Source organism: Cavia porcellus, unplaced genomic scaffold (genome assembly GCF_034190915.1).
Source record: "Cavia porcellus strain 051 isolate PalLab524CR breed Dunkin Hartley unplaced genomic scaffold, mCavPor4.1 scaffold_12, whole genome shotgun sequence".
NCBI lineage: Eukaryota > Metazoa > Chordata > Mammalia > Rodentia > Caviidae > Cavia > Cavia porcellus.
The window spans coordinates 49,240,059-49,261,371 of NW_026947495.1; the positions used below are offsets into that span (position 1 = coordinate 49,240,059).

The following is a 21,313-nucleotide window of genomic DNA, read 5'->3' on the forward strand; positions in this document are numbered from 1 at the left end:
TCAGTGTGGCACACATATCCAGAAGGAGACAAAGGTGCCATTTCCCCGGGCACAGCCACACGCTAGGTCAGGATTGCTCATGATATGAGTCCACTTCCTTGCTAATTCTAGGTACCCTGTTTATCAAAACCATCCTCCTCTCCTCTCAGTCTCATGACTCTAACAAAATCTCTTCTTAAAAGTCTTTAGTCTGAAGCTAAATGATCTTATCAAAGGAGTTAGAAAGCATTCTGTTAATCAAAAATTAATGTTTAGGCCGGGGATTTAGCTCAGTGGTATAAGTGTCTGCCTGGCAAGTGCATGGTTGTGAGTTTGATCACTGGTACCAAAAAAAAAGAGCAAAACAAAACATAATTTTTTTTAAAAAAAATTAATGTTTAAAGAAGTTTAAGCCCCTAAAATTCTATTATAAAATATTAGGAAAATAATTAAGTGCTAAGGAAATGTACAGATCATATCATTGCTGACCAGAAAATCTGCCTCAATTTAAAGATTCTAATATGCTAAAAAGGGTTAGTAATAAAATAGGTCACTTATCCCAGTTGACAAATGTAATGTTAATTACTAAGCTCTATTTGTATTGAGGATTCATTAGTCTGGAATTTATCTATTACTTGTTCCAGAAGTAGACAATCTCACAAGTCAACAGTTTCCCGAGAGTAGATGCAAATTACCAGGCAAGAATAAAAAAACTCCCTCAGCCTACCAAACTCTCAGTTTCCTAGACTTACATCTTATAGTCATTTTTGAATCATCTTCCACCTTAGACTAGCCCTCTGTCCCACATACATCAAAGGCAAACCCTGAGGCAGTTTACATCATATATCTTCTTTGTGAAGTACCAGGTATCCTCCTGGTATTTAAGATCCTCCACCTTCTGGCTCCAACAAAAACCAGAGAGGACAGATAGCTAAAATAGATTTGTATTCAGCTCTGGACTTAGGCTGCCTACCTCATATCCTGAAGAGTCTTTCAAAGCTTTTCCCAGTACCCCATCACACGCACACTTGGCTGTCTTGGTAGTACTTTCTCTCTCACGTTCTGCTCTACTTGATGTGTGAGCTTTACTTTCTAGACAAGAACCTCCTTGAAGACAGTGTCTGTCTTATTTGGTGTGATACTCAATAAGTTCAATACATATTAAATATTTGTTAAATTAGGTAAAAATGGGATTCACCACTCATGTCTCCCCAAGAGTGATTTGATTTTGTTTCAATCAGACTTACACTCAGGGAAATTATAATGCTTCTTCATTATTTTCTGAAGCAGTGTTAGGATTTGTTAATGATCTCTAAAGGAATGTTTTTATCTTTGCACAAACCTTCTCAGGCATCAAACAAATGACAAATTACATACTTTCTTGGTGCTGCTTAATCTTCGGGTGTTACATATTAGACAGCTAACCAGGAACTGAGTTTCAGTGATCAGTTACATTAAAAGGGATTACACTTTGTTAGATGTCAGGGAAGACGGGTTCCTCCTGTATCCTTCTGCCTCTACCGTGAGCTTTTCATTCTGTTGACTATGTGGCCTCAAGGAAAGCTATTTTTCCTAACAAAATCTTGTTAAATCTCCCATAGTTGAGTATCTCCTTCAGGCTCTGAGAGAAATAAGTCTTTGAGGTTTGTGAAAAACAGAAAAACATTGCCTTGATGAAAGGAGGGAGAAGAAAGTGAGCTAGCATTCCAAGCACATGTGGGGAGGCAAAAAGCACAAGGGGTTCTGCATATTGGCTCTGATTGTCAGGCCACTGGGCTGAAGTTCTGGCTCCACTATAAGCTATGTTGTCCTGAGCAATAAGGATAAGAGACATCCCTCAACTTCATCTTCAAACTGGGGATATACTATTGCTCAAATTGTTCTAAGGATTAAATAATAAGACACTTAGCATACTTAGTGGCACTCCACAAGCTTTAGACAAAAGCTAGACGCTAGCATTATTTAGGTATTTATAGATAACACAGGATTTTTTTACATATATATTTAAAAATTTTATTTTTAACTGACATGTTATAGTTGGATGTTTTAATGGTGGAAAGTACGTTTCAATCCATGCGTACATTGTATAATGGTCAAATAACATAGCATATCTATCACCTTAAATCTTTATCATAGGCTTGTAGTAAGAACATTTAAAATCTTCTCGTTTAACTATTTTAAAATATTAACTACAGTTACCTTACCATGCATTACAACACCAGAACTTATTCCTCCTAAGTGTAACTTGGTACCCACTAACCACCCTCTCCCCACTCTTCTCTTCCCTACAAATACACTTACTATAAATTAAACATGAGGAAAGATCAAGGAGAAAGTTGTAAATTCCTGAGATTATGTAATCCAATAAGACAATTCTAAATAAAAAAAAAAAATTGCCAAAGAAAGATTTTAGAGGCTTTTATTTCTGATGACACTTTTTCTTCATATAAAGGATAAACATCCCCAAGATACTGCCACAGAAATTTAAGGTTCATACAAAGAAACAAGAAATGGACACACAGTAAATACCACCTACAGTCACAAAGGAGAATGATTTTTTAAAAAGTCTGTGTGGCTGTGATCCTTATTTTCAATGATGGCTTCCCATTTAACTTGTGCTAAGGCTAATATCAAAGTGAGCAGGACAGCAGCTACACAGTATTTGAACATTACAGGAGAGAATGTCTCTTTATTATGTTTAGGAATAACAAACGACAGCTGAAAGAAAAGAGGCAACTCCCAGTAAGGAGAGGTGGCTGAAAGTCTAAATATCTGGGTTGACCAGTGAATTTTACACGGAGGATAAATTCGAAAATAGACATAACTGAAAGTGTCTGCCAAAATACCAAATGCATGCTAACAATAGGTACTTACAAGAACATCCCTGAGCTAGCTATTTTTATTTTTGCTACTGTAAGAATTCAAACTCTTAGGGGAGGAAAGTGAGACATGTAGACAATGAAGAAGCGTGGCCCATAACCCAGGGCCCATTTTTCAATAAGATTTTGCCAAGAGGTTTTTTTTTTTTTTTTTTTTTTTTTTGTCTTTTTCATTTTTATCGGTACCAGGGATCAAACTCACGACCGCCTGCTTGCAAGGCAGGTGCTTATGCCGCTGAGCTAAATCCCGAGCTCCTTGCCAAGAGTTTTTTAAGGCTGCTCTTAAAGATTAAACATTGTGTTAATTTTGAGAATTGCCTATACCCTAAAAAAGATAGATCAAGGTGAAGGAAGGGTAAACAGAGTTCTAAAATGATGTGGTTCTTCGATGTAGATATTTAGGTGTTGTAGTCAGGGATTGTGCAGAGAACAATTAGAATCAGGACATGGAGTTTATAATACTGTTTTATAATAGTCACCCAGAATCAACACAAGAAAATGCAGGAAATCTATCAGCAACACCAAAGACATAGAATATTTAGTCAAGGGCCTAAATTCAACAGCAATGTCCCACAAGTCCAGATGAAAACCCAGAGCTCATGACAGCACCTCCCACAAGTCCAACTGGAGGTCCAGAGCCCATAAGAAGGACTCACACTAGTCTCTTTAATGGATCTGTGTTGAGAAGGCCCAAAGGTCAGTGATGGAAGCCAGAAAGTCTATGCCAGTGGGGTGAAGGAGCTCTGCTGATAGGCTGAGGGTTCTACACTGCAGCTGAGAAGTCACGCTCACAACAAAGACCAGGGGTGTCCTGAAAAGCACCACAGCCATCCTTAGCGACATGGAGGCCCCAAGCTCTTCCGATGACAAGCACAGTTGAGTACCTGCCAGGAAGCCAGTGTGACAAATTTATCCTGGAGACCAAGTGCCACACGACTTCCTCTCCAGAGCCAGGAAGCAATGCTAGACATGAGGACCAGCGCTTCTCCAGGAGAACCAATGGCTCAAACTCGTAGGAGAACCCACAGTGCTTCAATGCCTCAACACAATAACACATTAATGCCCTCCTTCTCCTTCTCCACCTCTCTGTTTATGCTGGCAACATTCCTTAGGTTGAGCATCTATGCTCAGTGCCATGCTGATGTAATCCAGCTGGCATTAAGTTGACCACCAGTTCTTAATCCATAACATTAGGTACTTATTTTGTGGCTCTTTCCTTTTTCTTTTTTTTCTTCTACTTCTTCTTTTTTTTTTTGGTGCTAAGGTTATTTTTATGTAACATTAGGATTTCTATAAGTATTCAGATTATATTTTAGTGTACCAATGCTCTAGTGTGCATCAGATATTTCTTAAAGTGCCAGAATTTTTACATGGTAAAAGGGGAAGTAAAGCAACTGACATGAGCAAGAACATGATTCTGCATGGCCAGACCAGGAAAGGACGGTTCAGTGAAATACACTGTTCTCCCTGAATTTCCAGTTCCTCTTTCATGGCTAATTTTTAGGTGAAAATCTCATAAAGATTATGTGTGTTTTTTAGTCTTAATGGGTCATATCTTAAACTCTTCAGCCACATGGTACCTTCCTGGAATATTTTCCGAGGAGAGAGTTACATAACACTTAATGACTCAAGATCTTGACTTAGTAGACAGGCACTTCTTTTTAAAAGAATGAAATAAATTCTGAAAATATCACATTGTAAATCATTTTCAGTAAGTGTCTTGGTTTGGTGCTCACTGTTTTACTTATCATGTGTCATTTTATTATGCTAGCAAGCTAACAGAAACTACTGAAACTGGTATTTCACGTACTGTGTGTAAATCTTCTAGATCAATTAAAAAAAACAAGAAACGAAAGACAATGTTTTTTAAGGGACACACTCAATGAGAAATATTTTCCACTACTCTACATTTCTATGAATGCTTTCTTTCCCTGTGCTTGAAAGAAATCTAAGAAATAAAAATTTGCTAGATATGATTTTGAGTTCCCTTGTAAAATGTAATTCTAAAAAGCTAAAATTTCAAATGACTACATAACTGTCATTTGTTTTTATTTGTGACACTATAAAACAATGATGCAGCAGTAATCTGATCACGAGAGTAAAAAAGGATGGCTACTTAATTCCTAGGTAGATGAAGATCAGATTTCAGCAGACACACTGATTCAGTCAGAGTTACAGGTATAACACAGATACGCAGAGAAGGAATATAATCTCTTTAAACTGCTCATTTCCCTAACAGTTGTCCTAATATCTTTTAAAATCAGTGCTTGGCAAACCAGTGGTTTCAGATCCACATTTTGTTCTCTGGGCTTATTCGTGGATAGAGGGAACAAAGCACGGTCACATTAGGTCACATTAAAGGAACACAATAAGAGGATGGAGTTTAGCGTCTGAGAGAAGCCCCAAAACTCAGCACCTCAACTGTGCTCTCTCCAAGTTAAATCAATTTCAACTTTCTTTTTGTTCAGGATGAAAATCTTAAGTCATTTTTGATTGGTTTGGATCTCAATGTTCGCGTCTCTAAGAGATACCCCTCAAATTCATACCCTGCCCCCTTCCCATGTGCTTTACATCCCATGGTCTGGGTTGTATTCTCTCTCATGCCAAGAGTCCTCTCCAGTTCAACCTTCCTACAGTGCCCTGAACTACCATCTGAGAGAGGAGGACAGAAGATGACTTACACTTCTCTTTCAGTCTAAACATTAACTCCTCTATAATCCAACAGCAAACTCTAGACATTTTAGCCTCTCATTCAAGGAGTTAACAATATGTCCCAACTTGTGCCTCCTCATCTTCCTTCCCACCCACACTTTGTACTCAGACACCAGCAGCCTTGGCTAACTGAACAGCTCCTGAATACCCTTGTTGCACAACAAGAAACCCCCTTGAGGCTTTTTAATTTTTTCCTGTGCATTCTTTTAAGACATCCGAGTATTCTCAAAAACTCTGGGGCTCTTCTGGAGGCCAGTGGTTAAAGGCCTGATGAAATTTTCCTTATCCTTTAGGCCAAGATGTCATCTACTCCGTGAAACGGTGCCCTTTGGTGTCCTCACATCAAAGTTAACACAGCTTTCTTTTGGTTTCTCAGAACACCACAGATAAAAACATTTACTTTATTCTCTCTTAAATTATGGTTGGTTGTTTCTGTCTACTGTTGTTCATCTGTCTTGCTTTTTCTGCATCAACTTTTAAGATGTGCACTACATTGAAAATAATAAAAACCTGTAGAGAACAACAAAAAAGAAATGATAAGAAATAAAAAATGTATAGATACTATGACCAGGAGACTGGTTTTATTTCAAAAATTAGGTACTGGTCATCATGTCATAAGTAGATCTAATGTCACATTTGCTTTAAAATCATGTGTTTCACTGTACTTTGAAACAAATCAGAAATCTATGGAATAAAAGGAGACCAAGGATTTTTTTTAGGAAGGAGAGAATGTTACACAAAGTGGGAGGAACAGAAATACTTCACTTTGGTTTAATATCCACACAATGTTCTTTCTTTAAAATCAGTTGTTGAGACACTGAGGTATCTAGACTTTTTCATGCAATGTCAACGCTGTACTGATCTTTAAGCCATGCAGTGCTGGACAACAGAGACTTGGATACCTTGGCTCCCACTATGTGGGAGAATTATGGACTAACCTTTGCACACAAATGCTGTGTTTTAAATCTTTAAAAAAGAGTTTGGACACAATAGAAGATTTTCTAAGTAATTATTATGACAAAGAATGGATCAAGAGTGGGTGGCACGAGGCTGAAATGAGTTACTCGTAAGTAGCAAACAGAAGCCTCGAGGGAGAGAATGCTGCAAGATATGTGAATATGAACTAGTTCACTGGCTTTCTGTGCTTTCAAAATCAGAAATGGGGGTAGGGATTAATTTGTTCCTTAGCTTTAAATGTAGGATTAAATATAATTTAAGCTTATTCTATGAGTTAGGACTTTGAGATGCTAAGAAGGATTAATATTTATTCAGTGACAATTGTGCTCTAGGCAGAGAATTAGCTCTGTTACTCATATTACAAGTTGAACATCCCTAATTAAAAATCAAGAATCCTCCAAAATCCCAAACATCATGAGTGACAACATGATACTACAAGTAGAAAACTCCATGTCTTACTGTGTGATAGGTTGTAATCAAAGCCCATGTGCACTAAAACTGCTCTACGAAATTAATTTCATGCTATGTGTATAATATATAAAATTAATTTCATGTTTAGGCTTGGTTCATCACCAAGATATGTCATTACATATTATATAGATATTTCAAAATCTGAAATATTTCTGGTCCCAAGCACTTTAGATGAAGGATACTCAGCCTGAATTTGATTTAATCATGATCAAAACCTTTCGATAAAAGCATTATTTGACCCATTTTATAGGCTGGAGACTGACAATTAGGTATGTATTTGTGATAGACAATGTTGAGACTTCAAAAACTAGCAACTCTGATTACAATGACATTATAAGTAGGCGAGCAATCTATGAAGCAGGTATGCTGCAAACATATACCATCACACACATGCTGCTTACTCATGAAATAGTCATAGGGAGAACAGAATTGTGTGGAAATATTGTAAGGTACTGAGTGTGAGGCAGCAATATTTAGTTAATAAATAAGAAAATAGGGAGCAGAGTTATTAGTGTGCCCCAAGCATGAAGGAACTGGGACTTGGCCGTGTACAACTAGGAAGGGAAATGGGGAGGTGGCTGAGGGGAAGTGGCAGCCAGGGCAAATGCTTCTCTCCTGTCACAGACAGGGAGCAAGGAGGCAAGTGCAGGATTTGGTGACTAAGGGACAATGGGAAGTGGTCAATCACTGCTCCAAAGCTTCACACGGAGGAGAGCGATCATAGAAAAAGATACACTGTATGGAGAAAGAGGTAAGGTTGAGTTTCAGATTCAAATAAAATATTCAAGTGGAAAGTGTGTAAAAAATTTAGAAAAGTGGTGAGCCACCTTATGAGAGGATGGATTTGTGGCATATCCCAGCAAGAAAACAAATAAAAAGGGCACAGCACTAAGAAGGAGAGGTGAGCAACAGTAGAGGAGAAAAACCCTAGAGGAATAAGGGCCATTTATGATCCCAGGGCAGTTTCAGATGACAGCTTAAACACAAAATAGCATCAAGAGAGTAGGGCGCAGGAAAGCAAAAGCAATGAGAGACCTTCAACTTATTTGTCTAAAAAGTTCACCCGAGAAATCTAAGAAATAGTTTACTGACACATATTTATATGGCAAATACATAAAAAGCACAGTCTGCTTGACAGATTTTCAGTGGTCTCTTTTAACATCCCAACATCTATTTTTCCACTGTTATTTCTTCCAACATTTTAGTGCCTCTATATTTTATTCCAAATGACTCTTTTAAAAAATAAATAAAACTTTGTTTTATTTTTAATTTTTAAAATTTAAAAATCTTTTTATTATACTCTTCTCATTTAAAAATCTTCATATTATACTCACCTTTAAACTTCCTACATTGTCTATGTGGAACCAGGCCACCACTGTAAACATTCTTGGATATTTTTTTCCCTTCTCTCTGTTAATATAGAAATGATCCAAGCCCCCGGGAGAGCCAAATCACGTTTCAACTGCTGCCTTCTCCCTCAATTTAGTTTCATCAGATCACTTTGTAATTTAGTGCTAAGTTTTTAGTTGTAAAGTATTTTCCTCTTTTTTAGAAGTATAGATTTACATCTACCTTTTCTGAGAAGTTTCGGGTACCCACTTTCCTAAAATCTCTAATTATGTCCACTGGGTTTTCAGCCGTAGGACCAGTCACTTTCTCATACGGTTCTTGTCACTTCCATGTCACCTACTAAGCATCCTTTATTGGAAACAATTACGTCCAGAATAGGAATGTCCTTTTCACTTTCCCCACATTTTAAGATACAAAACTGTCAGCAAATCCAAATCTGGTATTTATTAGATTCTCCATGTTAAACGGAACAAAGCTCCCAGCAGATTTTGAGATAGCATCCCTTATTACTGTTATGTCTCGCCTCAGTACAATACAAATCAAGAAACTATCATCAGAGTTTAATATTCAACTTCGGATTTTGTAAGAGCCTTTGCTTTGTGAATGACAAGGCAGAGAGAGGGTGGCAAACTGCTATTGCTATTATGAATAATAGCAAAAAAAGAGTAGTGTTTACTCATGTGAAGAAAATCCATGTACATCACAGAGACCAACAACAAAAAAATAATAAATATTCTAGGAAAATCATAAAATGCTGTTGTACTATATTCAGAATACGATGTGATTCAATAATAAAATTTCTGGCTCAAATTTTCCAGTACATATTTACAGTATACAAAGTACAACATTACTTCGTTATTCTATAGTTATTGAACTGTCTCTTGATGGTAACACTCACATAATTCAAAACTAGCTGTGGAACAATTTGTCTTTGAAATTTTCTCCCTTTATCCTACACCTCAAGAATTTAAGAGTTTGCTTCAATCTTTTGTTTCTTACAAAGTTGTATTTTTAGCTCACCAGACTTTATGGCGCTCTATCTACCTGTAATTATGCTGCAGAAGCATAAGAAGACGCCAAGCAAAGGCCAGCAGCAGACAAGATAGCAGGAGGCCTATTAGTGGTCTTAAACAGCTGCAATGAGGCAGGACGTGCCGGCGGGGTTCCTGCTGCCTCTGGCCTGGCATGACAAACCCCAAGAGCTGGACTTGCTTTCAGACTAGATCCTAATGCAGGGCATTATTGCACTACCATGAAAGCCAAGGGTTGAAGTTAAAATTCAAGAGGGCTTGTTCAAAAGGGAGAAATGGGAAAGGCAGAGAGAAAGGCAGAGGGTTGAGAGTGGTGGCCTCTTAGAAAGCTTTGCAGATCTTACAGAGCCACCACCTACCGCCCTACCCTTCCTCTCTCACAATAAAGCAAAACAACCCCCACACCTCCTTATGGAAAGGCAAAAGTAACTTTTAGTTCCAGTTTAGAAATACTGTACAAGTTCATTTTAAAAGATTTTTTTTTAAAGTAATGAATCTAGACTTTACTCAGGACAAGAAACATACAATGCTTCAAAGATGTTTTAGAATGAGAATATTCTGTAAGGAACAGAAGACATTCTTTAGTAGGAATCATCTCCCATAGTTACAGGGATCCTTACTGTCTACAAATATGTAATGTTATAGCTTGTATCCAGCTTTGTATCCCCAAAGTCTCATACGGTCATAAGTGGGGCTTCTTCAGGGGTAACTCAATGTACAGTGTGTGACTGATTCACATACAATGCTAGGTCTAAGGGTGCTGGGATTAACAGTGGATGATGCTGCATCAGTCCAGTGACTGGATGGCACTGCCTATCCAACAGACTGGATACAATATGCGGGACAGAAAGAAGTTTGTCTTATCCTGCGTTGCTTTGCTACCTTCTACCTGCCATAAACTGTTTCTCTTCTGCAATGCTACCCTGCCTTGGGGCCAGCTGATTATGGACTGAAATCTCTAAAAATTGAGCTAAATAAATCTTTTCTCCCTTAACATTGGCTGTCAGGTATTTTGTCTCAGTAATAACAAAAGTAACTAAGACATACAAAAAAAGTGTTGTTATATGTGTAGGTGTTTATTACTCACAATAGGATCTGACATTGTTAGCCATATACAACGCATTATATATAGTGCTTTTGGCTTATTTTAGATATTTTTTTGATGCAACTGAGTTAATATAACTGCAGTAAAGTAGCACATTTATATTCTATTCATCAACAACATTAGCATACAATGCAAATTTATTCTGAACTTTATGTATATGTACATTTTTCTTCATAAGCTTCAGGAAATGGCAGTTTTTATTTTCAAGGGGATGAGGGTGAACCAGCCAGACCATAAACTATGGGTGCTCAAACTACAGGTGCTCATAAAGATGGACTGATACCGGTCCAGCAGGAATTAAGAGCTTTCTACATCTTATAATGAGGTTAGATGGTTAGCTACCTTTCTGACAAATAATGAGACCCATACCTTCTGTAACAGGACAGACTGGCCCCTAGAGACATGTCCATGATAAATGAGCACTCCTAAAAAGAAGTTATCCATACATTTTTCTTTTATTTTCTTTTTGTCTTTTTCCTTTTTATCGGTACCGGGGATCGAACTCACGACTGCCTGCTTACAAGGCAGGCACTTATGCTGCTGAGCTAAATCCTCAGCCCTATCCATATATTTTTAAAAAATTATATTTTACCTCTCATATGCCAATGAAGTTAAATTCTACTGATGAAATGCTCCAATTTATAATGCTTAATATCACATAGGCATTCTGATAATGTTGATGCTAACTAGACAAGGATCCATTGACTTAAAACTTGGAAACTCATTTACTTGTGATACTGGAGATCCATAAATTTGTCTTATAAACTTCTCCTATGACATAACTTATGCAAATATAGTATGATCAGGAAAATATTTAGCAGCTAAAACTACACCAGTTAACTATACTCACGGTTGACAGAGCTTCACCAGGTCCTGGTCAGTGGTGTTTGGGGGCAGGCCTCGGATGTAGAGGTTTGTTTTGCTTAGCTGATCCCATCCTGAGTTACTACTGCTGCTACTGTTGTTATTACTGCTGGTGGTGCTGGGACTAGGAGGGGCCATGGGGTGCGCTGGGACCAGAGACTGCTGCAAAGCAAAGACCAGGAATGTCAGGTCACTAGAAGGAAGGGATCAACACCATTCAGAGGCTATATGAGTTCTAAGATAAAAAGAAGTTACATAGGTCTAAATTCTGATTATCTTCAGCTACTTTTATGAGTAAATTTTAATTTATACCTTCCACACAAACTACTCTCTCTAAAATTAAAAAACATCCTTGCCCTGTAACATGAAATAATAGAATTTTATTCAGTTGAAAAGTCTTTTTATGTACCAGGCATGGTGGTACCTGACTGTCATCCTGGTACTCTGGGAAGCTAAAGCAAGAGGATGGTATATTAGAGCCCACCCTGGGTCACTTAGTGACTTCGCAAGACTCTGTTCAAAATAAAAAATGAAAAAGGGCCAGGGATATAACTCAGTAGGAAGACCTGAGTTCAATTCCCAGCACTGCCCAAATAAATGACAAAAAACTCTTGTATCTTAAATGTGACTTAGTTTGTGTAAAATTAACCTTTCACACATTTTTAAGGAACAAATCTCTAAGATTCAAAATGAATTTGCATAGAGTCACCCGATAATATTTTAATATATAGTAATTTAGAAATCACTAGATGTGAAAAGGCTTTCAAATACTGAAGAATGGAAAGCTGTTAATCATTTCATGATTTTAAAAAGATGACTTTTTAAAAATACTCTTCAAGTATCACAAGTTAGTTTACTTCATCAAATAAGGAAGACTTTACCTAGTACTACAGGCGCATGGCTTCACTGAGACCTCTAGGTATAGGTAAGATTCACAGGCACACAGCCTTTCTCTTTAGCAAATCTTGTGAAATTTAACCCGTGTGAGAATGGTGTAGTAGCTGGAAATCTTCCCAGGCTATGCAACAACCACCTCAACTAAAGCCTGCAACCAAGGGTTTGGTGTGGTTTTACCAAGCGGAGCCACCTAGGAAGAATGACTGAGGTTGGACTCACACCAGATAATTCTCTGTGAACCAATAGAAGGAAACCACAGTTCTCTGATCCGATGCCACACACATGACTTTTGAGGAAGTTAAATAAGTGGCTTAGTTTGAGATGGGAGTGAGCACAATCTGAGATGGCCTCACAGCAAAAACTTGGTAATTTAATACCAGGAGAGGAATTTTTTCACTTCATATCTTTGGAATAGTAAATGGTCTAACCCAAGGATGCCATCTCTATTAACCGTTTGAATATATAAAATGTAGTTACTAGACATTCAACAGTAATTTCATTCCTTTTTCTTTCTTTTTTTTTTTTTTTTTTTTTTGGTACTAGGGATCAAACTCACGACCTTGTGCTTGCCAGGCAGGTGCTTATGCCGCTGAGCTAAATCCCTGGCCCAGTAATTTCATTTCTTACAACTTGACTTTTACTACTTCAGACAAGACAATAAGGCAAGGCTGGGGGTATAGCTCATTGGTAAAGCCTTTGCTTAATATGTGCAAGGTCCTGAGTTTGATCCATAGCACCTCACAAACAAAACCAAAATCTTTGATACCAGGGATAGGACTTGGAGAAGTCTGAAAGAGCTGTGGATCAGGCCCATTCCTACTTCCTAGTGATACTGCACTGACATTAGACAAATGCACAATTAGATATCTGAAGAGTACCTTCCAGGTCTGCATCCACTCTAACCTTTGCTTTGTCTCAGGAGGAAAGGAGAGTGCAGGGAGTTGGCTTGTATTATTAAAAGAACATTGTGGATATGACTTATGGAGAGTTGCACATAAAAGCAGTAGATTTAATGTATTTATTTTTGATAGAAAAAATATACTCATAGTTTATGTTTCTGAATACACACAGCTGATTTAATATATGTTTGATCAATGTCCCTATATATCAGAGTAGTATCTCTTCCCTGTGAAGAGAAGTTCCACAGCTGTGCCTACCTGCTTCCTGCTGGCGGGGGGGGGGGGCCTACAGGGAAATGAAATCTCTCAGAGTTTTGGTCTCAGGAAGGAGAATGGGGTTATTGGACATACCAAGGAACAGCCTCGCCTTTCTGGTGAATCCTATGTATAATGAAGTATAAATTTAAATTTTATCCAAATATCAATCCTGTCTCAGAGCTAGCTGAAGACAATGATACCTAGGAGACAGGTACACTGAAATGTTATAGATTGTCAAGTTTTGATTGTTTAGTGTACATAAATTTCCATTGAAGACTAACTTTTAGAACTCCTTGAACCTAAAAATATAAGAGCTAAGAAACTTCAGATATAATAAAGATGTTTATTCCTAAATAGTCAAAATAGAGTGAATAACAGTTTTAATAGTATAAATAATAATCATGTTACTGCCTATTTACTATATGCCACAGTATGCTATATATATATATATATATATATATATATATATATATATATATATTTTGCCTTACTAAACCCAGTGAGACAGGCACAGTATTGTTCTCCCATTTTTGGATTAGGAAACTGAGTTTCAGGAAAGACAGAGTAATTACCAAGGTCACATATTAATTAGGTGGCAGGGCTGGAATTTGAATGTACATCTGCTAGATAACAATGCCAGAGCCTTCAAATAGCAGCCTAAATGACACTTCAAAATACTTTCTCTATCCTAAATGCTCCATTTGGCTTTTTTTGTATTTTCTGTTCCCATCTTTCTTGCCAAAACAGTAACAAAAATTGCCTCTTTGTTAAATTAATAAGCACATAGTCAACCAGTGCTTTAAAAAACAAAATGATGTGGGGTGTGATAGCCACACCTGTAATCTCAACACTGAGAGGTTAGGAGGATCAAAATTCAGATCCAAGCCTAGGCAATTTAATGACTTAGAGAGACACTGTGTCAAAATTAAAAATACAGAAAGTTGTATATGGCAGAGGGTACCTCAGTAATCCTCAGTACTGCAAAACCAAACCAGGTTTAGTTTTTAAAAAGAAAAAAAATATTTCTTAAATTATTCTTTATAAATCTTTCCATTAAAGAATTGATCCTGAGGGGGTCAGAGGTGTAGCGCAATGGTACAGCAGAAACTTAGATGTGGTAACATCATGCGCACGCGCGCGCACACACACACACACACACACACACACACACACACAAAGAATAAATAAACTAGTTTTGACAGACAATATGGAAGACAGTATTGAGTTTCATCATAAAATTAAAAATAGAACTACCATATGACCCAGTTATCCACAACTCGTGGATATATCCAAAGGAAATATAAGAAGTATGTTAAAGTGATACCCACAAGCTCATCTTCATCACAGCACTAGGAACAATAACCAAGAAATAGAAACAACCAGAGTATCCATCAACACTGACTAGAGGGAAAAAATGTGCTTTACACAATGGAAAGTGACTCAGTCACAGAAAGGGTGAAACCCTGTCATTTGGGACAAGGATGGAACCAGAGATCTTCACGTTAAGTGAAATAAGCCAGAAAAAGAAAGAGAAGTACCATGTGACCTCACCCATACGTGAAACTAAAAAAGTCAGTCTCCCAGAAGTTGAGAGTACAGGGATGGTTGCTAGGGTTCATCAAAGGGCACCAAGTCATAGAGAGTCTGGTGTGCTACTGCAGAGCTGCAGAGCTACAGATAACAGTAATGAACTGTGAAGTTCAAAAAGCTAGAAAAAAGGATTTTTGAAAGTTTTCCATATACAGAAAAGAGAAATGGTTGAAGAGATAAACACATTTAGCCTGATTTAAACATTACAGAATGTACACATGTATTGAAACATCCCATTACTAATATGAATAATTTTTAGGGTTTTAGCTTATTAGTTAAGAACAATGGAATTGACAAGTAATTCATATAATTGAGAAAAGAAATAATAAAGAATAAATTCTATACATAATTCTTGAAAGTTACAGCATATTACAACCAAACATTAGCATTAGTGGGAACTTAAAACAGTGAAGAATTAAACCCTCCTAGATTGAAATGCAAATATTGACAAGTCTTTAACTGCAATCTGAGAACTTGATAAATTTAAAGCAATTATACTTTGTGCTTTGTGCCTGGAAAGCACAAATGGCAAACAAAAGAAAGAGAAAAAAGAAAAAAAAAAAAAAAAAGGAAAAAAGAAGGGAGGGATGGAAGTACTACCTATAAAGAATGATTTATACCAAACTCCATTTTCATCACTGGTTGACCTTTTTAAAAACTGCTCTCAAAACCCCTAAGCTGCTTTGGAATTTGAAAAGACTTCCTATGGATAAAGCTTGCAGCTAGTTTAAACACATTCATTCTAATTAGGGAAACCAGTGGCTAGATGACCATAGTCAAGTGTCCATTCATGCTTACAAAAAGCTTAGGGGTCTATCTTGGCCTTCTCCAGCCTACTTTAATCTGGTTGAGGTAAAGCAGCCAGGCTACACGTACAAAGAAAAGAAGTTAATTCAGTTTTTTTGATAATGTCTATCTGGGGTAATCCACATGCCAAACTTGAAAGAAAACAGTCAGTGGTGAATAAATGGGGTGACTACAGTCGGTGGTGAATAAATGGGGTGACCGCCTGAGCAGACCTCTTGCAGTCCCTGCATGAGTGTGTGACGCCAGGAAGAACAGAGCTCATTAACATTCACGAGGATTTCCTTTGTGGGCAGCCCTCACTGAGCTTTTCCTATATGGACAACAGTCAGGGAGGGAGTGGACAGCACTGGTATCTCCACCTTGCCAGGAAGCTCAACTAGGACTCCCATACTAAAAACAGTATCAACAGGCACACAGGGCAATTCTGTTTCCCTGTCCACCACATACCCCCCACCCAACATCACACTTAACTTTCTTCTACATAAATGCAAGCTTAAAAATCCTTTGCAGAAGAAGCAAAATTAGCCATAAATAAAACAACTGTTGATTTTTATTCAACGAAGGCAATTTAAGTATGGAAACTTGTTATTTTAAATCCTATTGTGTCATTCCTTCCAGTTATTGGTAAAATAAAGAACTGCACTGTGATCAATCTTATAACTGAAACGATCCTTCTTTTCCCAGTACCTGGCAACTTCCTGAAGAATTCTAGCACATGTTAAGGACAAAAACCTAGGATTTGCTTTTTAATTTCTTTCAAATCTTCTTTACAAGTGTAATCTTGATAGGTTACGTTATAATTTCCACCCCTGAGGTATTACACACTCAAGCATCACCATGGCCCCAAACAGTAGTAGACACATCAATTATTTCCCTATCCAGAAAGAAAAAAGTCATTACAGTTGCTCTTAAGCACACACAGAACTTATGAAACATCGTTTCCACGAGGAAACAATATGATAACAAGCCTGAAGTACACTATCTACACTAATTTGTATACTAACTTGTACACTAATTTTTATGCACTGGTTTAATCTCTTTATCTTTCAAAATACAAAGGAAATTTAACAATTTAAGGAAATTATCAAGGAAGATGGTGGGGAAGACACTCGGATGGGCCATGCTGTCTTTGTTTCCTTTCACAAGGGCTAAAATGGTGTCTGGAAACGGGAAGTTCTAGAGTAGGGAACTGGAAAAACAAAACTGAAAAACACTGATTGAATTCATGACAGATGGAAAACTGAACACAAAGCAGATAGGAAGCAGATGCCCTTCCCGGTAAGGGAATGAATGAATGAGGCCGGGGGGTTAAATCATCTGGCTTAATGAAGAATGATATTACCTCTTACACATACGGTATATCAATGATTTGTACTGTGGAAGTGAGAGAAATAATCTCACTTGATACATGGATATTAAAGCTAAAAACCACATAGCTTAGTTAATGAGACTGTTTGTCATACTTCCAATGTCCCTCCTTTAGAAACAAACTTTGAAGCCACTCAAAATTACGAAATTAATAATAGACTGTTACAAATTTTTGTGGGATTATGTCTGTCCCTGAATAAGAGGGGTTCATGTCTCCTTAGCTATTCAAATAAAATCTAAAAATAAAACTTGAGCTTTACAATGAATTTTCCAAGATACCAATCAAAGCTGACCCTTGTATGTAAAACGATAATCTCAGGATGGAAATTTCTTCACATATATTTATAAATAAAGGCTCACTGTCTTAGGCATCAAATAAAAAAATAAATTTAAGACTTTCATTATTGAACACAATATGACTGAATGCACAGAGACATGTTAGAGATAGAAAAAGCAACTTAAGGGGGGCTGTGGGTTTAGCTCAGTGGCCTAAGCGCCTGCCTGGCAAGCATGAGTTTCAATTTCCAGTAATAAAAAACATAACAAAACACAACAAAACAAAGGGGTGGTTCTCAGGAATTAAAACAGTCTGGACAAATTCTTTGGGACACAAATAGTATTTGTAAAAGGGGTCAGAAAAAGAAAGGCAAGCAAGAGCTGATAATTCATGGCAGAGAACATTCATTAAAAGTAATGCGTGGTTTTTAAGGAAAAATGTTCTTCCATATCCCACCAAAAAACTAGATTCCTTACTACTCAGATGCATCTGAAGGACAGTTCTGTGCTCTTGCCTGTGAACTGCCCAGCAGTTCTCATCCCTCCAGTGGTTCTTCCATGAACCCCAGTAGCTCACCTGGTTATCTACTGAGAACACTCCAGATCAGGAAACACAGCAGGGCTCTTTTGCTATTGGTTCCATAATTTTTTTTTTTTTTTTTTTTTTTTTTTTTTGGTGGTATGGGGATCAAACTCACAACCTTGCACTTACCAGGCAGATGCTGTGCCACTGAGCTATTTCCCTGCCTTGTTGTTTTGTAGTTTTTATAATAACATTTACGAAGTTTCAAGAATGAATATGTGAAAGAGTTAAAGATCAACATGAAGATACCAGATCAAAGACGTTAAACTGAAGTTATTCATCAGCAAGACAGGAGTGCCAAGAAAGAGGGAGGCTTAAGGGGAATGGTTGCAAAACTTCCTTGCCAAGGAACACATTCATTAGGGAGGAAAAGCTTTTAACAGTGGGCACCTCGCCTTATGTACCCTTAATTGCATCACTTATACAATGCTTGGTACAGTTTCTAAAAATAGTAAAGAGTTCAACCAAGGAAAGACCAGAAAGGAGAGGGGATGACAGGGTAAGGCATAGAAAGGTTGAAGACGGCTTCCAGAGAGGAGTGGAAGGCTGAGTGAGCAGAATATAATGTCAAGACATTACGAGTAAAAGGAATGGCAAATCTGAAAGGCAGGTGAGAGTAAAGTGGAGGGATCAGCAAAGATATAGACAGTGAAACGTGTGACCGGCTCTGAAAAGTTCATGTTCTGGGGATGGACATAACAGAAAAGCAGAAAGAACTTAGAATGCAAATTGAAATACAAATGAGAAGGGTTACTACAGAGTCTCTCACAGGAAGCAAAGAGAATGGAAAGAAAATAAATGTGGCTGGCATATAGCTCAGTAGTGGAATGCTTGCCTAACATTCTCAAGGGCCAAGCTGGATTCCCATCAATCAATCAATCAATCAATCAATCAGTCAATGTGTTGACTGGTAAGTAGGTAGTAGATAAATATGATAAAATAGAAAGATAGCTTATAAGGAACTTAAAACTTGGAAGATTCTCCCTTTTCTTCTATAAAAAGAAATATCACTATATAGGAAAATCAGAATATCCAGAATCAAGTTCTGCCTGGGTCAGGAACTGGAATGAAAGTCATCTTTGGGCAGCCTGGTTATCATGTGTAAAATAAGCGATGAAGAGCAGATGATACGTAAGCCCCCTTCTAGGCCAGAACAACGTTCCTTGTCTGGATAACGTTTCTTCCTTAGATAATGCTTTTTGCTGACTACAGTTCAGGCACATCAAGATGGAGCCTAGTTAGCCCTCGAGCACTCTTACCAATTGCCAAACAACCAGAGAAATGCAGCAAGAGGCTAAACCAGCTTACGGCCACCAGAAATGACACCACAGCACTGTTTTCCTTCACCCCCCAAGCCAGCACCAACTCTCTACTTGGTCACAGATGACTGTCTATGAATATTCTAAAAGCATAAGACATTCCAAATTATAGGTAAAGCTAAAAGCAAAATATAGAACAAAAAGTCACATGAAGTTTAGAGCTCTGAAAACTGGAATGACATTAAGATGAAAACAGAATTAAAAGTAACTCTGTCTTAGCAACTTAGCTCTGTGGAGACTTTGTTAGTTAGCAGCCTGTCATCTTTGTGTCTCAACATATAATGAGTATAATAAAGTCATACTTCATTCTTTTCACTTTTATATGCATAAAAGATGGTGTAATAGTTTCAAAACCACCTCAAAAGAATACTCAAAACAATAAACAATTATATCCCAAACAACTAGCTGTTAAAAACCAGTAAACATAAAATCCTGTTCAACTTCAGGTGTGAAATTAATTATGCCACTGAATTTGGAATGCAGGTATGAGGAATTTTCAGATCCATAGCAGTTCTATTCCTCAGCACAGAACCTTGTGAAGGATACAACAGGAAACCCTTTCTTTTCTGTTTTTTCTCACTCAAGATAAATTGAAAAAAGAAAAGTTCCAAAGAGAAGTGAAACATTGCTTCCACCATGACAGTTCAGAACACCTCTGCCATGTTCTGAATTTCCTGCCTCCTCTCAGTGGAATTGAGATCCCAGGGCTCACAACTTCCTTCTAGCTGTTACAGTACAGTTTGTGTATTTAGTTGATTTCTTTTTGTAAATGAAGAATAATCACTGACACTGCAAAATTCTCAGAGTGGAAATCACCGATTCTAAAGCACACATTTTCCATATTCAACAATACTTACGGAAAATATTACAAAGTGATTAAACCTTAAGTTAGAAAAATCATAAGCTACAAAAAAAAAAAACAAACCAGTTTAAGTCACTTCACAAATTAGCCTCTAGAAAAAGAAAGTATTATCTGTACTTTTAGGAACTGAACTAGTAGCATCTCAAATCTCACAATCACCATTATTGTCATCATCCATGAAATCATGTCTAACAGTATTATAATTTATATGTAAAGTTAAATATCAACAGGAAAGTATTTTCACTTACTACAACTCAAAAACTGTTTGCATTTCTTTCTCACAGTATGGTACAATTTGCAAAATTATGGAAAGTGAATGACAAGACCATATGATAGCTTTTTTAATTTAACTGCTATCAATGAATTTATATGTACATGTCTATATGTATAAAGGAAGAGGGAGTGGATGGTTATTTTTGAGCTATATTGCCTATGACACTGTTATTTTAAAAAATCTTTACTGTATAAGGTCAGCTTAGAAATTAACTTCTTGCCTGAGATTTCTACCTTATACTAGACAAGCAAAGACATAAAGCTAAAACAGAAGTTTGGTGTCATATACAATGTACCCTAACATTATCTTTTCTGGTTTGTTTTATTAAAAAAATGCTAGTAATGACTCACACACTGATTTGAGAGCCACACTAAAACTGCTATCTACAGGTTAAAAAACAATGCTCTTGGCATGTACCAAACTGATGCTAATATTATTCACATGCATTATTTAAAATGTACATGACTCAACTCTTTAGGGTGCAGACTTTTTTTTAAAATCAAGATCTGGGTAATACAAAATCTGGCTCTCTAGAACAGAGACCCAGAACATTTATGTATTTGGACGTCAGGTATGGGAACAGTGAGCAGCACAGCACTTAATAACTACACTTGTATTTTTCCACTCTTCTTTTCTTTCATTACATTTATTTTCATGATGCATCTTTTATCTTTGCTGCACATAATAAAGCATGAATCATTCACTGTCTACTGATATTCCATGTGCTCTCTTCAGCAGCACATATACTACTACTCCAAATTAACCTAACTTATTAGTTATGAGTAGTCACAGTGGGTTTCATAAATCTCTGCCCTCTCAAATGCAACAGAAC

General features: G+C 37.2%; 1 protein-coding gene across 5 annotated transcripts in view; it reads right to left on the reverse strand.

Moving 5' to 3' along the window:
• The window catches only part of Rbms1 (RNA binding motif single stranded interacting protein 1), a 204,273-nt gene that overhangs the window by 76,736 nt on the left and 106,224 nt on the right, over positions 1-21,313 (reverse strand). For all 5 annotated transcript variants that reach the window (XM_013142475.2, XM_013142474.2, XM_013142476.2 and 2 more), the window contains exon 2: positions 11,335-11,510. In XM_013142475.2, coding sequence (XP_012997929.1) covers positions 11,335-11,510 — 176 coding nt within the window. The remainder of the gene's footprint in view (positions 1-11,334; positions 11,511-21,313) is intronic.